Raw genomic sequence first — 13,964 nt, forward strand, 5'->3', positions numbered from 1 at the left:
AGAACTGAAGAAGAAACAGCTTTCCTTTTTTTTTTTTTTTTTTACTTAAATGTACCGAAGAAGAAACTGATCATGGAGCAACCGTTGCACACGCCCATTTCCTGGTTGCGAGGCAGAGATGGCGTGTCGCGCTCCAGCCATCGCCAAAGTCATAAAAACACAGTATATACAATAAACATCAGTGTTTTAAAACATTGCTGAACTATATTTAGCATTTAATATGTACAAGTGGATGAATTTTTAATGATTGTAGTAAAAAAAAAAAAGGCAAAAATTAATGGCAACTTTATTCATATAATTTCTCATTTCTAGTCCCTGATCGTAAAATGGCTGCAGGAGGGCGGCCCATAATAGTATCTGTCACCGCGGCGAGTACTGCTCCCTTAAAATAAGACTGGCATTGGCACAGATACCTCGTGTTGGTAGTCACCCATCATAGTCAGGATGATACCACCTCTGCCTCAATTTGAGCCAGAAAAAACCCTGCGAGTGTGAATGTTTGTGTAATCAATGTATGTATGCTTCAAACTACAGTTAAACAACTGACTGTGCACTGGGCACCCTATCAAAACGGCTGTGGAAACGGTAAGGAAAGTGGGAATCCTTTTTAGTGCGTTACAGATTTGCTGTGCGATGAGAGGGTGAGAGCACTGCGTGATTGCTCACGCACGCAGCTTAGAGGGAACATTGGTGTACACCAAGGATGTCCGACACCACTCTGCCCCTAAGAGGCCGGAATGTGCAGGAACACCCAGTATTTGTTTTCTATTTGTATTGTTATCTATTTTAGTGTATATACGTATTTTACTTCCGTACAAAGTTAATTTCTTGCTGTCCTTTTAAGTCATATCAAAAGGTATAGAGTTTTTAAGGATTCTACAAAATTTCCTTTCCTCAAAATTCAAGGATACAAATATCCAAGGACTTTGTGTGTGTGTGTGTGTAAAACACACATTTCCACATAACAGCACAAAATACAATCCGAGGTCCAAGATTAGTCCACTAAATCCCCAGATTTGTGAAAATAAATACGATAAAGAAGGTAATGAAATGCTTAAATTTAAAAATAAATAATAAAAATGCAAGAAGCTTGATGACATGATATTTATAAGGTTTTGTTATACTTGACAAAAATAATAGTGTTCAAGAATAAAGTGTTCAATGTGAAGGGATGAATGAGCATAAGGCTATAATCATAGTTGAGTGGTTGAGTTTTAGTAGTTGAAAAAAATATTACTTATAAAATTAGAGTTTCAGCTCTTTTACTGCCAAATCTCCAAAATCCAATAACAACCCCGACAGTGCCAGCTGATTTCGAGCATTTTCAATCAAATCAAACTTTTTTTATATAGCACCTTTCATACATTAAAATTAGGGATGCACAATAACCCTAACCCAACCGATACCGAAAAACCAATAATTTAGAAAGTGACGATAATTGTTTGCAAAATTAAGTTGAATACAAATATACTTTTGGGTCCTACTATAAAGTATAACATGTACAAGTACATTGAAACATTGTGTAAAGTACAATGAAGCTGAATTTGATTAATATCTCTGTTTCGTAGACAACCAGTAACTAATTTTGAGTTTGCCAAAACAAAACAGTCGTTAAAAAAAAAAAAAAAAAATGCAACAAAAAACTGTGAGGCTAACATTTTGGGGAGACACAGAAAGCTCACACTGACGACTGCCATGTTGCAGCTTCTGTGAACACGACGTCGCGCGCATTATGATATCACAAATACACTGAGTGACACTAAGTTTGAGGAGTTGGGCACAATTTGAGCCACAAACAACAGATGGACCAACGTAGCATGTCTATTCTTATTAGCGGATTTCTTTATTATCTGGTTTATCTGTATGGCGTCAAATTGGTTGATAATTGCCGATAATTATCGGCGGATTTCTTTAAATTGGTCGATAAATGCCGTTAATTATCGGCCACCGATATCGTGCATCCCTAATTAAAATGCAACTCAAGGTGCTGAACAATTAAAACATCCATAGTACTAGTGTTGCACGGGATACCGGTACCAGTACCGTACCTCGATGTTTTGGCGTCAAAAACGGCTCTGTATCATTTTTTCTTAGTACCGGTAAAAAAAAAAAAAATACGAGACAGCCTGCCAACTCTGTTTATTTATTTATTTTATTTTTTTCTCAAAAAGAGCTCAGCATTGTTCATTCGGTAATGTCATCATCATTGCTCTTTTTTCTTTCTTTTTTTTCTTTTTGTATGTGGGGTGAGTATGTGTATGTGCGTGTGTGCGTGCGTTCGAGTGTGTGTGTATTCGTTAGCGCACCAAAAACCTATTAGAAAAAATCCCATACCGTTCACCTAAACCGAACACCGCCGTCAGGAGACCCGAGGGGACCAAAGAAAACAAAGGAAAGTGAAATCCAGCACCGGCCAGACACCACCCACCGGGCCACCAACCAGAATTCCTCACCAACTCCAGAAACATATAAATTCCAATAAATCCAAAAAAATCAAGGAGACCTCAAGAGACCAAAGGAGAGACTGAGGAAAGGAAGGAAGGACAAACGAAGCAGAGTGAGATCCACAGACACCAGCCTCCACCGATTCAATGACCTGAGGAGGAAGCAGATTGAGTTTCAATAGATGCTGGTGTGGTGGATCTGGCATGCATGAAAATCTCCACCAAAGAGGAAAGCCGTCGACCCCTGCCAGGACAGAGCAAGTGCTCAGGGCCCCCCAGGCCGCGACAGCGCCAAAGGACGACCCCCGGGCCCCGCCAGGGCCACCGGCCGGAGAGCAAACCCAGGAGCAGGAGCGCCCTCCACCCCAACACGGCCCGCGCCCCCAACCCAACGCAGCAGGACAAGGCACTAAAGGCCCGCCAGGCACCCCAGCGGTCCACAGCCCCCGCAGAGAAGCAGAAGAAAAAGCAGCAATTATTCCTGCAGTGGGCAAACAGTAGGAAATCACAGTTATGCATAGAAAAAGCTTAGACAACTGACAGCAACAGACACAGGTTGTGACGCATTTTTGACACTTCCCTTAAAAATAAGTGGTGTGTGAATTATTTTGTTCCCAGTTTGTAGTATTTGATTACACATTCGACTAATTGGGAGCAGAATGAAGAGCAGAGACATTTACGCACACTCAAGCAACGTTACATGAGTCATTGGAGTGCCACTGTATTGCCAATATTAAAAACTGATTACATCAAATGCAGTCAAATACAGTACTTCAAGAATATGGCATGCAATGTGAAAGCACATACAGTATAAACATAAATATATACTGTGTACATAAATTAACATGTATATAGCAATATTTTGAATTAATAATAAAAATTATTTTGGAGTTCTTTTGTCAGTTTTAATTTTGCTGGTTTTACTGATGTTTTAGAGTTTTGTCGAGGTACCGTTTCAGTACCGGTATCGAGGTATTTTAAGCAGGTATAGTATCGAAGCCAAACATCCTCCAACATCCCCCCTTGATCATACCCACAGACACACAAACCACAACATGGCGCAGGAAAACCCTGTGAGGAAAGGCACCCAGGAGGAGCTTATCCACACTGAGAGGGATGACTACCAACCACCACAGGGAGCAATGTAATCCCAGAGATCCCCGGCCCAGACTGGCCACGGCTCGCCGCACACAGAGTGAAGCGCGCCAAGTCCCCCGGGGCCAAAGGGCCCCCGGGACGACCGCCCGCAGTAGAAGACCAGCCATCTCTCCCAGTGCGAAGGCTCCCCCATGAGGATACACGGGAGCTAAAAACTTAGTAACAACCAAATAAAAACAGTTAAACACTAGAAGAAAACAGTTAAACACTTAAAGAAAACAAGTCAAAATCAAAGCTAAAAGACAATATAATTGAATAGAAATAAATAAAGATATCAAATGGGTTTAAAAAAAAGAAAGATCATTTAAATGCCAAACTAAAAAGGTATGTCTTGAGGCTCCTCTTAAAAACTTCAAAGTCTCTGCGGACCTGATGCCCATAGGTGATGACCATAGTGGCTAAAGGCAGCCTCACCATGTGATTTTAACTCATCTTTCAAGGGAAACATAATAGTGTGTGCTATGACTACATAAACATGGTGGATACCACATGAAAGATCCCATTTCATTCTTTCATTAGAAAAAAAAGTATGTTTCTGCCTTATTCCATTCTTTAGTAATCACCATTTGAAAATAGATAATTTGAGTGACATGTAGCGAAAATGGAAAAAAAGAGAAAATAAGCTTTTTGTGAAAAGATACATTTTCTGCACAATAGTGACTTTGACACTAATATTTTTTTATCTAGTGTCGCTCTGTAAATTAGATTTAATGTGACAAAGGCTTTGATCATATACATCAGCCTTGAAAATGTTCTATTTTCTAAGATCCGCCATGTTTTCTTGTAATTTGATATTACCTGGAGCCCATTGAAAAGAGATACAATGCTGCCATTTGCTGGCCATAGTTAGTGGTTGTTTTGTGATTTTTCCACCCATTCACAAAAGGAGCTCTGCACAAGATGTTGCAGTGCCCATTGAGAAAAAAAAAACAATTGACGTGATTGGCGGGCTACAGTGGGAGTGTCCTTAATTCAATTGATGTTTTTGGCAGTAAGAGAGTAAAAATCAATTAATAATTGTTTTATTATTCGTAATTTTAAACTTAATCAAAATAATTGTGATTATTATTTTGTCCATAATTGTCTGTGTTATGTTTATTTTAGATATTATACTTTTTGTATCAAGGAATTTAACAAAAGTCTAAGTGTACTGACAGAAGATTTAGAACACCTACCTCTTCAGTCAGGGGCCTATCAACAGCCGCGCAGCCTGAAGAATAAGAGGCACCTTCCTGGCCAAGATTGGGAACCTTGTTGTTGGCATCTTCACTTTCACTTGCTCTTTTACTTGATGAACTTGTCTCTGTCTGCATTTACAAACGGAACAAACATTTAAACAATGCTTACTTCTGTGTCTACAGCTTTGACATTAACTAATCTCATGCAAAGGCTCGAAATAAAAAAAAAATTAAGAGCGTATTTGCTCGGTGAAAGTTTTTTTTTCGTCTGTCAATGTAATTATCAATTTTGCTAACGCATTGACAAATGATGGAGCATTGATGGATGCCCACTTTGAATGACGGAATTATAGACTGGTGTTCATTTTGCAGAGCAATCGATGAATGACAAATTGATAATTACCAATGCGGTTCATCTTGAAATATTTAAGGGTTGACGACGATGGAAGGGTGTCACGACTGTTGGCAATTGCCAAATGACGGACGTCCAAAATTCATTGACACGCCCACCACTGAACATTGGGAAGCAATTTTTTGCGGATTAGTCACTGTATTTTTTTTGCTGATAAACTATAAACTGGTCTTCAAATGCTGTCTACAGCATTGCAGCAATGCTGTCTACTCATTTTCAGTCCTGGAGTTTCATGGCTCAGACCGGCCCACTTTAGTTTACAGTGTTTTAATGAAGATGTATATTTCATATGTATTAATGCATCAATCTAAAATATATCTAAAATGTATTAAACATTTGAATAAGTAACCAACGTCAATAGTGTAATAATATGATAACAAATTTAATAAGTACACAATAAGTATATCGGAACAATTATGAAAACATAAAGTCAAGAGTGCTAAAGAAATTGATTTGACCACCTGTCATATTCTCTAAACATAAAGCCTAAATAAGGAGATAAAAAGGCAAGGGGCAAGAGTACAAGACAAATTTGGTATTAAGAGCTCAAATTATGAACTGCAATCACACTTTAACTTCCTTGTGCTGGAATGTGCTTGATTGAATTACTATTAGCAAGGGCAGGGTTTACAAAATTGTGTACAAAATGCAAAAGTTATTTTCAGTCACACTTAAAAAATATTCATTTCTATATTTGTTTTCAATGTAATTACTTCTTCTTTTTTTTTTAATCCCCCAAAGCAGGTTAAGCCCTGCTATTTATCTCTTCCTTCAAGTGGGGCAGAATGTTTTTTTTCCTCCCTCAATGTAACCTACTGTTCCCAACAAATATAAATACCACAATATTAAATGGCTAGTAGAAAATTGATCAGCCACTTTATTTTGTTTGTTTTTGTGTTGGTGTTGCTTACTGTCTTCTACATCAGGCACACTTCTATAGGGCTCTACAATGATTTATACATTTGCGTTAGAGCGCATTTGGCGCGCCAGCTCCACTCCTTTAATATTGCCTTTACTCGGTCTTTTTTGCTATCTGACATGATTTTTTTAAGAGTGTCTTGTTTGGCTGTAGTGTCGGCCAGCGGGCGTTGGCGGGGGTGAGGAGGGGAGAGAGAGACAAAGTGATGCTTTTCTGCGCCACATTTGTCTTTTATCAGATTTTTTTATTTTTTTATTTTTTACTTTTGAGACTCCAGACACTCAGTATATTGTTTAATTAGTTTGGCTGTGTGTGTCAGCCAGCAGCCTGGTTAGGGTGGGGGGAGGGGAGACAGAGTGAGCAGAGAGCTCCTGGCAGTTACGGGAGAGGGAGCGAAAGAGAGAGAGAGAGACTGTGGCGCTTGCTTAAAAAATGCGTAGGATCCTTTCTGCACAAAATAGCGGCCAAAAGGTCCATAATTCAGGCTGACCAAGCGGGAAAATGCAGACCACTCAAAGTTAGTCACTCTGGGTCTGGCTACGTCTGTACCAAAAGCACTTTAATTTCTGCTTTTGAAACAAACTCGCGGGCCGAAATAAACAGCGCCTCCTGGCGGCAAACCAGGAAAAATCCAGCTGGTCCCGCCTTCTCAGTCCGGGCCTGTCTACAGTACATGTCCTGGTCATTATTTTGACATTTTAGTGCATGTTTGTTGAAACCTTGAATTTGGGGGAAAACTGTGTTTGGAGCCATCTTGAGGCTAAACACAATTTGGCTGTTTGTTTGGCTCTTACAATTACACGAGGTTACAGACTATATCTCATTCTCGTACACGCTTCCTTAAACGCCTTCTTAGTGAGTTGCTGCTGTCAATCACAGCCAGACCACGCCCAACCCGCTACCCATTCGCAAACCAACAGTCCTCCACAGTGGCGCGAAAAGGGGGTATGCGAAGTATGCGGCGCGCACACACACACACGGCGCTCAAGCGCACGCCCCCACAAACACACACGCACGGGCCGGCGTTCCGGTGCACGCCCCCCTTGAGCACACGCTGCAGCGCCAGTGTTTCCATTTGAAATGTGAAAAAGAAAGAAGGAGAAGGAGAAAGATTTCGCATGGACGAAAAACATATTTTTGAAGTGGTTAAAAGATAGTAGGTAAGTTATGTCAGCGTCTCATCTGTTCAACCATCTAAATGATCTGTATCTGTATTCGGAGGGGCGTAGCCTAAACCGGAAGAGGGCATGACTTAAACCAGATGTGGGAGTGGTTTGATCGGATATAAGTGGGGCTTACATCAATTCAGTTGTAATTTTCTTTTTTCAATTTCACACTTAAGATAAATGGTAAAATAAAATTTGAAATTGATATGGATTGATCAAAAGTTGCTATAATTTTAGTTTATTTGAAAACCATTGCCAAAACAGCCTAATTGAGATTCAAATCAGTGATCGCAAAAGTAAACTATTTTTCTAGCAAGTTTTTTTTATAAACTCTGAAAATGTATGTGTAAGAATAAATATTTACTAACCAGTCTAAGAATTTAGATTCAATGTTCAATTTTGATCACAATAATAAAGGGACGATTTAAGTTTTTATATACTCAGGAAAAACATTTGAAAATAATATGTAATACTGCTGTATACAGCACATGAAGTAGGAAATAATGAACTATGCAACATAGCTTTCGTTTAAAAAAAATAATAATTTTCATATTTTTTGTTTTTAACTACCAAATGTTCTTAATTAAAGAGAGAGAGAGAGGTGAATACATTTTATATTTGTTACAAATAGAATATATGTTCAACACGTGCACATTGAGCACTTGTAAAACATAAAATACAAATAATTTGTATTTCATATTTTACAAGTGCTCAATGTGCACACGCACAGTACAAGCAGGTGATATTCCTCCACATTCCAAAACGCAACATGATGTTGCCGCCCGGGCATAAGGCCATATAAACATTAAAATATCAATGGCATCTGACTCCCTGCTTGTTTACGTGTCAAAATGATGACATACCATGTACGCTGTCATATTGAGCTATTGTGCAGCGCGTCGTCGCAATGACGTGGTGAGCAAGGGACAACACTGGACTTATTCCTAGTCTATATTGTGCTATAAAAATGCCTAGGCGTCGTCAAGTAGCCTATTGACATAATTTGGATAACACTCCTATGCATCTCAGGTTGCATAGGATATTCTTCCTTCAGAAAGAAAGGTGAAAAAAAGACATTTGCGAAAATGCATGCAGCCAACCTGATATATGTGAAACCGGTCCGTGATGGTGGCATTATGAATGAAAGCGTGACTAATTGTCACCAGAATTTATGGGTACATGTGTTAATTAAAGTCTGAACATATTAGAACTAATCTCGCAGGTTTTTACATTTATTATTATTAATATTAATTGTTCACGTCGTGATGGCTCGATCCCGTTTGTAGATAAACATTACGTCACTTTATGTCAAAACAAAACACATGACTGATTGTCTCCCAAATTTATGAGTACATGTGCAGACGTGGTATCATAGTCTGGAAATATTAGAACGAAAATATTTTGGATGAGATTTGAAAGCGTTGCTCATTGTTATTATTATTATTATTATATGAATGTGTGGCAGCGCTTCGTCTTGAATATTGTCAAAAATATTGCGAGTTTCGTAGATCATGAGGAAATAAGTCCAAAATAAACAGCTTGCTTGCGAAGAGCGACTGGACAAAAATGTCCAATAATTACTCTCCTAATATAAAGGAAATGAAAAATAATAATTTTAATTTGTTGTGTGGGCCAATTTTGTCTAAAATTTTAGGTTAATCCGCGCATTGTCTCCAATGTCGCTTTTACATGCAAACACGTTGTAGATATGTCGCAAAATGACAGCTAGTGAGAGGAGCGCTGGAGCATCCAATACAGATAATAGGGAATTATATCCGGGTTGTGTCCGTGTCTGAAATGTTGTTTTTTTTATCTGTACCGGATACTCGTGTTGTACGGATATCCGGCTCATGCCTACTAAAAAGCTGCTAGTAAATTGACAAGTTGCTGCTGTCTTGCAATCTAACAGATCATGAGAAGAGTGAGTCATTGGGTAAGGGGCGCAGAGTGAGGGGGGTTGAGTATGAGAAACGATCATGTATGACCCAGTTAGCATTGAAAAGCATCGCCATTGAAAACAGGTACTTTATGTATCACTTATATACAGACAGGAGTACATCGATGCATCTTGGCTCTGCCCTTAATCTGCTCCCCACCTTCGCTCACGAAAGCCCTCTGCTGTCCGGAGGAGCATTCCACCAACCAATGATGTTAGGCAAATACACATTTGCTGTTATCATTACAATGCCATTCTTGACAACTGGGGGAGTGCAAAGTTATTAGAGTTTTCGAATTGTCATTTTAGTTAGATTTAATTTAGCTTTTTTATTTATTTATTTATTTTTGGGCTTGGCTATTTTATTTTTTAGTCATTTTCTTGGGGAAAATATGCAAGAGCAATACAATCACTCAAAGTTGATTTACAGTATGAATCCCTACATTATTTTTTTTTATACAAAACCTACCAAGATGCAAAAGAACAGAAAACAATAAAAAAGGTCAAATTAAAAAAGTTAAAAACGCTTACTTAACATACAAATCAAGAAGGTAAAATGTCATACAATCACAATCAAGTTTGAAAATCTATACATGTCATCAGGGTGACAAAGTCTTTCCATTTTCACTTTCCATAAGTGATTTTAATTTTCTAACCAGGGTGCCCCTCAGTGTAACTTTTCCTGTTGAGTACAGTGAATTTAACCTAATATTAAAATCGTCCCCCACAAATCACTGTGCCCTGGGATTTTGTCATCATATCAAAAACACTTTGATAGAATACCCAATTGCTGCCTAGAGTAGCATAAATATTAATTAATGTTAAGTCTATAGTCTATAGTCTTCAATTTTCCCTGTAATCATGGGAAACCTTCCCTCTTCATCAATCTTCTCTGATATGTGTTCATAGTTAACAGGGTCTGTTATTAAGGTGGCCCTTTTGTGGCCAGAGGAAGAGAATACGTGTTTAAAACCAAATCGGTTTAATTTTGCATGCTCAAGTTTCTTCATGTGAGTTTCTTGGAGAAAAACTCTCTTGTGCTCTCTCGTTTCAGTTTCGATAGTAACTTGCTCCTCTTGACTGGATTTAGAACCCCGATGACATTATTTTCAAAAATGTGCCTGACATGTTACTCAGCCTGAATTTTGTAATCTTCCCTTCTCATTTTGAAAACAAATAGTAAGCCGAACATTTTGAACAAAGAAAACAACCTTGAACAATAACACAATAAACAATGTTAATGAAAATTATTTCTAATTCTTTCCCATTTTTCAACAAGGAATTCTCACCCCCCACCTGCGATCCTCCCGAGGGTTAACCTCTGATCCCCAATGGGACAGAGAGCCCTCTGCCAAGTTACTTTCTGTGTAATGAGCCCCCCCATCTCACCCCAGCCATCTCTCTATTGTTTAGTACTTACTAGTAGCTTTTCTATTCCTTATTTCACCTTTTCAGTCACACCATCGTCCATGTAATCTTCCGCTTGTGATTCATCAGTTAGTTTACAGTAAATCTCCGTCATCTGGGTTCCTCCTGAATGCTTTCAGCCGTTCTTTGTAGCCCGTCGCCTAGCTGGACTTGGTGATGTGTCGTCCCCACGCCGGTTGCCAGGATCCACGTTTAAGTCTCTCCAACAGGGAGGTCGGGTCGGGTGTGTGACTTTCGTCGCATCCTCCACGGTCTCATACACTTTAGTCCCATCTTCGTGAAAAACTCTCAAGACGGGAAGACGGTCTGAAATTTGATGTCCTTCAGCACTCTTTGTGTGCCTCCGCTGATTATTTTCGTTTGGCGAGCACTCCCGGTGCGTAGTCGTGGTCAAGGCTGATTTTCGATGTCTCCCATGTGAAGCCTTTTCTTTGCCATGCCCGTTTGATCAACTCCTCCTTCACTCTGAAGCTCATAAACTTGACCAATATCGACCTGGGTTGGGCTCCAGGGGGGGACTGGGTGCGACAGCGCGGTGGACCCTCTCAATCTGTAGCTCCACGGCGTCGGAGAACCCCAGATTCTCAGTCAGCAAGTTTCTCTACAAAGGGGATTCTTTGTTTTATGAATATTTTCCCTCCGCGAGCGGCCCTCTTGATCCATTAGCTTGAGTTGTAGCTGTTCTTGTAACACAAGCAATTCTGCCATAACATCCTCGACACTTTGCAGTTTCTCCTCACTTTCAGCAATTCTTTCTTCGGCTTGGTTCATTCTTGTGCTCATTTTTGTAAGTTCGCCCATAATGTCGTGCCTAAAATCACGTATTCTTTCAGCATTTTGTTTAGGCTCACGGACTCCTCATGAGCGCCGACATCCTCGTTAGCCGCAGATTGGCTAACAATAGCATTCGCTTGCCGCGGCATGATGGTGCTTTTCTCGGTGGATTTGGGTGGCATTTTACTTTTCCTTCTTAAAGCCATCTTCGCTCCTTCTTTTCGATCACCCGATTTAACCATTTACTTCATCAAACTTGACTTCTGGAGTTTTTATACAGTCGTTTGGCTGGAGCGCTATACTTTAGCTGCCATCTCTGGTGACCCGGAAGCGGAACGTCCTTATTTCGCTTTCTTAAATAATAATAATAATAATTAGTGTAAATGGTTTTCAGGGCAGCTCTGTTTTTATGAGTTTTAGTTATTTAAAAAATGCTTAGTTTTAGTTAGTTTTAGTAGTTTTCGTTTGAAAAAATGAAAATTATATCTAATTATCAAATATTGGATAAAATATATTTTTACTTGATTTAAAATCAATTAAAAATACAAAAAAAGAAAATATGTTACTTAATAATTAACACCCAATTGTTTTCAGGAAAGAAAATGATTAATAACTCCCCTGTACAAACTCCAAAAATTCTCATGCATCAGTCACGGCCTGAAAACATATACATGATCAAATTCGGCTATACATATAGCACCACCTAGTGATGACAAGAAATATCATACTTTATGTTTTTATCTACTGTCCAGAGCTTATTCAAGGGATCCAGTTGAAAATTTGTCAGAAAAGCCTTAAGATGTTGATCATGCTCCACACCAAATATTGTGACTTTTCGGCAAAGGGCTTGGCCATTACAGTGCCGCAAAGTCTGGCAAAAGGAAATACGTTTTTTTTTTCTTTGATGTTTTCCTTCTAGCAGGTTAATCAAATCAACCTTCATATTTAGACGCCAATTTCGTTGAGGGAATGACAATTGACGATTACAATGCCGTTTGGTTTGAAATATTGACGGCTTGACGATGACAGAAGGGTGTCCTGACAGTTGACGATTGCCGAATGACGGACGTTCACAATTCATTGACGCGCCCACCTCTGCTTACTACATCACATGCAAGCACAGCACAAGTGGACACATAGTGAAATAATGTTTAAAACTACAAATAAAACGATTACCAGGCATATTACAGTACAATATTACAACATTATCTAGGCATTTCCATGTGACCCAAATTATTCTGTACCTTGAAGTTGATCTGTTGAGCTAGCTCATTTGCCATGTGGTCCTCTGGGCTGAGGTTGCTGTTTGGGGTCAGAGGCAAGAGTGCTGAGTGCAACGTACAGCTACATGTCTCACAGCAAAAATCCTGGGACCTGCAATAGAATGATTTTAATATAACCAGGAGTGCACATAGTGCACGTTGTAATTAATATAAAAATCACCAAATAGAAAGTATATGTGGAATCAAAGACATTTCTAATATGTTTCTTTAATCATTGAATTTAATACTTCTGTAAAATACAACTGGTAAAACAATCAAAATGGACTCAGATTTACAGGCCAACTTTTTAAACATAATGTGTGCATAATACAGACTTTCACACATTATTTTTGTTTAAATCATTGTATATTGTTTATCGTTTAATTTTATTTTCTTGCGTGAAGTTTGATGATTTAAAACTTACCGATAAATAGCCCAATAAAAGTTTTCATCTATTGCACGTTACGTGAGACCACTGACTGTCTTAGCTGGAATGTGTTGGCTTGGGCCACCGTAAATATTGGTTTCAATACAGAGGTGCGCCCACAGTCTTTAGTAAAAATGTACAAACAGTGTAGCATCCAGTAATAATTTTGTCGGCAAAAATATTTTTTTACATTTTTCGTCACAAATCTAAACTAAAATCGAAGCCATTCATTCAGACGATGACGATAACTAAAATTGACTCACAATTTTAGTTACTAAAACGAAAATGAAAACAGACAAAAATTGACAAAATGTGTATGTCGGCAGGTGAGTGTACTAGGGTGACCATATTTTCATTATAAAAAAAAAAAAAAGGGAGGACACTCGGCCCAACTTTGAAATACTTAAATGATACTCAGTTTACTCCAAGATGCCATATGCCACAAGACTGAAGTTTTAATAATCGGTCCTGAGGCCCAAAGAGGGAAAGTCTTAACTAAAATATGTGCAATGTCCCTACAGCCCTCACCTCAGGTCAAAAACCTGGGTGTTATTTTGAACCTCTGAGTTCACTTTTATGCCACATATAAAAAACAAAAATAGTTTTTTATCACTTGAAGATCATAGACAGAGTCCAACCCTTTCTCTCTCGGGCCAACACAGAGTCACTAATGCATGCTTTTATTACTAACCGAATTGATTACTGCAATGCCCTGCTTTCCGATCTTCTTCACCTGTGACATGTCGTCACAGGCCTTGGACAAGTCGGCTTGCACTCCAGTGATAGTGCTCAGAGCCACAGTTGCCATTTTCACAGCCTTTTTGCCCATCCTGCATTTTTCTAAGGATTCGATGCAGCCA

The 13,964-nt window shown here is 39.0% G+C and overlaps 1 protein-coding gene across 3 annotated transcripts in view; it reads right to left on the reverse strand.

Annotated features, from left to right (window-relative positions):
- The window catches only part of ube2j1 (ubiquitin-conjugating enzyme E2, J1), a 60,434-nt gene that overhangs the window by 2,728 nt on the left and 43,742 nt on the right, over positions 1–13,964 (reverse strand). For 2 of the 3 annotated variants that reach the window (XM_086061149.1, XM_086061150.1), the window contains exons 6-7: positions 12,660–12,789; positions 4,778–4,909 (exon numbers count right to left, since the gene is read on the reverse strand). In XM_086061149.1, the coding sequence (XP_085917275.1) occupies positions 4,778–4,909; positions 12,660–12,789 (262 nt within the window). The remainder of the gene's footprint in view (positions 1–4,777; positions 4,910–12,659; positions 12,790–13,964) is intronic. The other variant, XM_086061151.1, reaches the window with a different exon arrangement.

The sequence above is a fragment of the Leptonotus elevatus genome, chromosome 18 (assembly GCF_054856555.1).
Source record: "Leptonotus elevatus isolate MCC_2025b chromosome 18, RoL_Lele_1.0, whole genome shotgun sequence".
Lineage (NCBI taxonomy): Eukaryota > Metazoa > Chordata > Actinopteri > Syngnathiformes > Syngnathidae > Leptonotus > Leptonotus elevatus.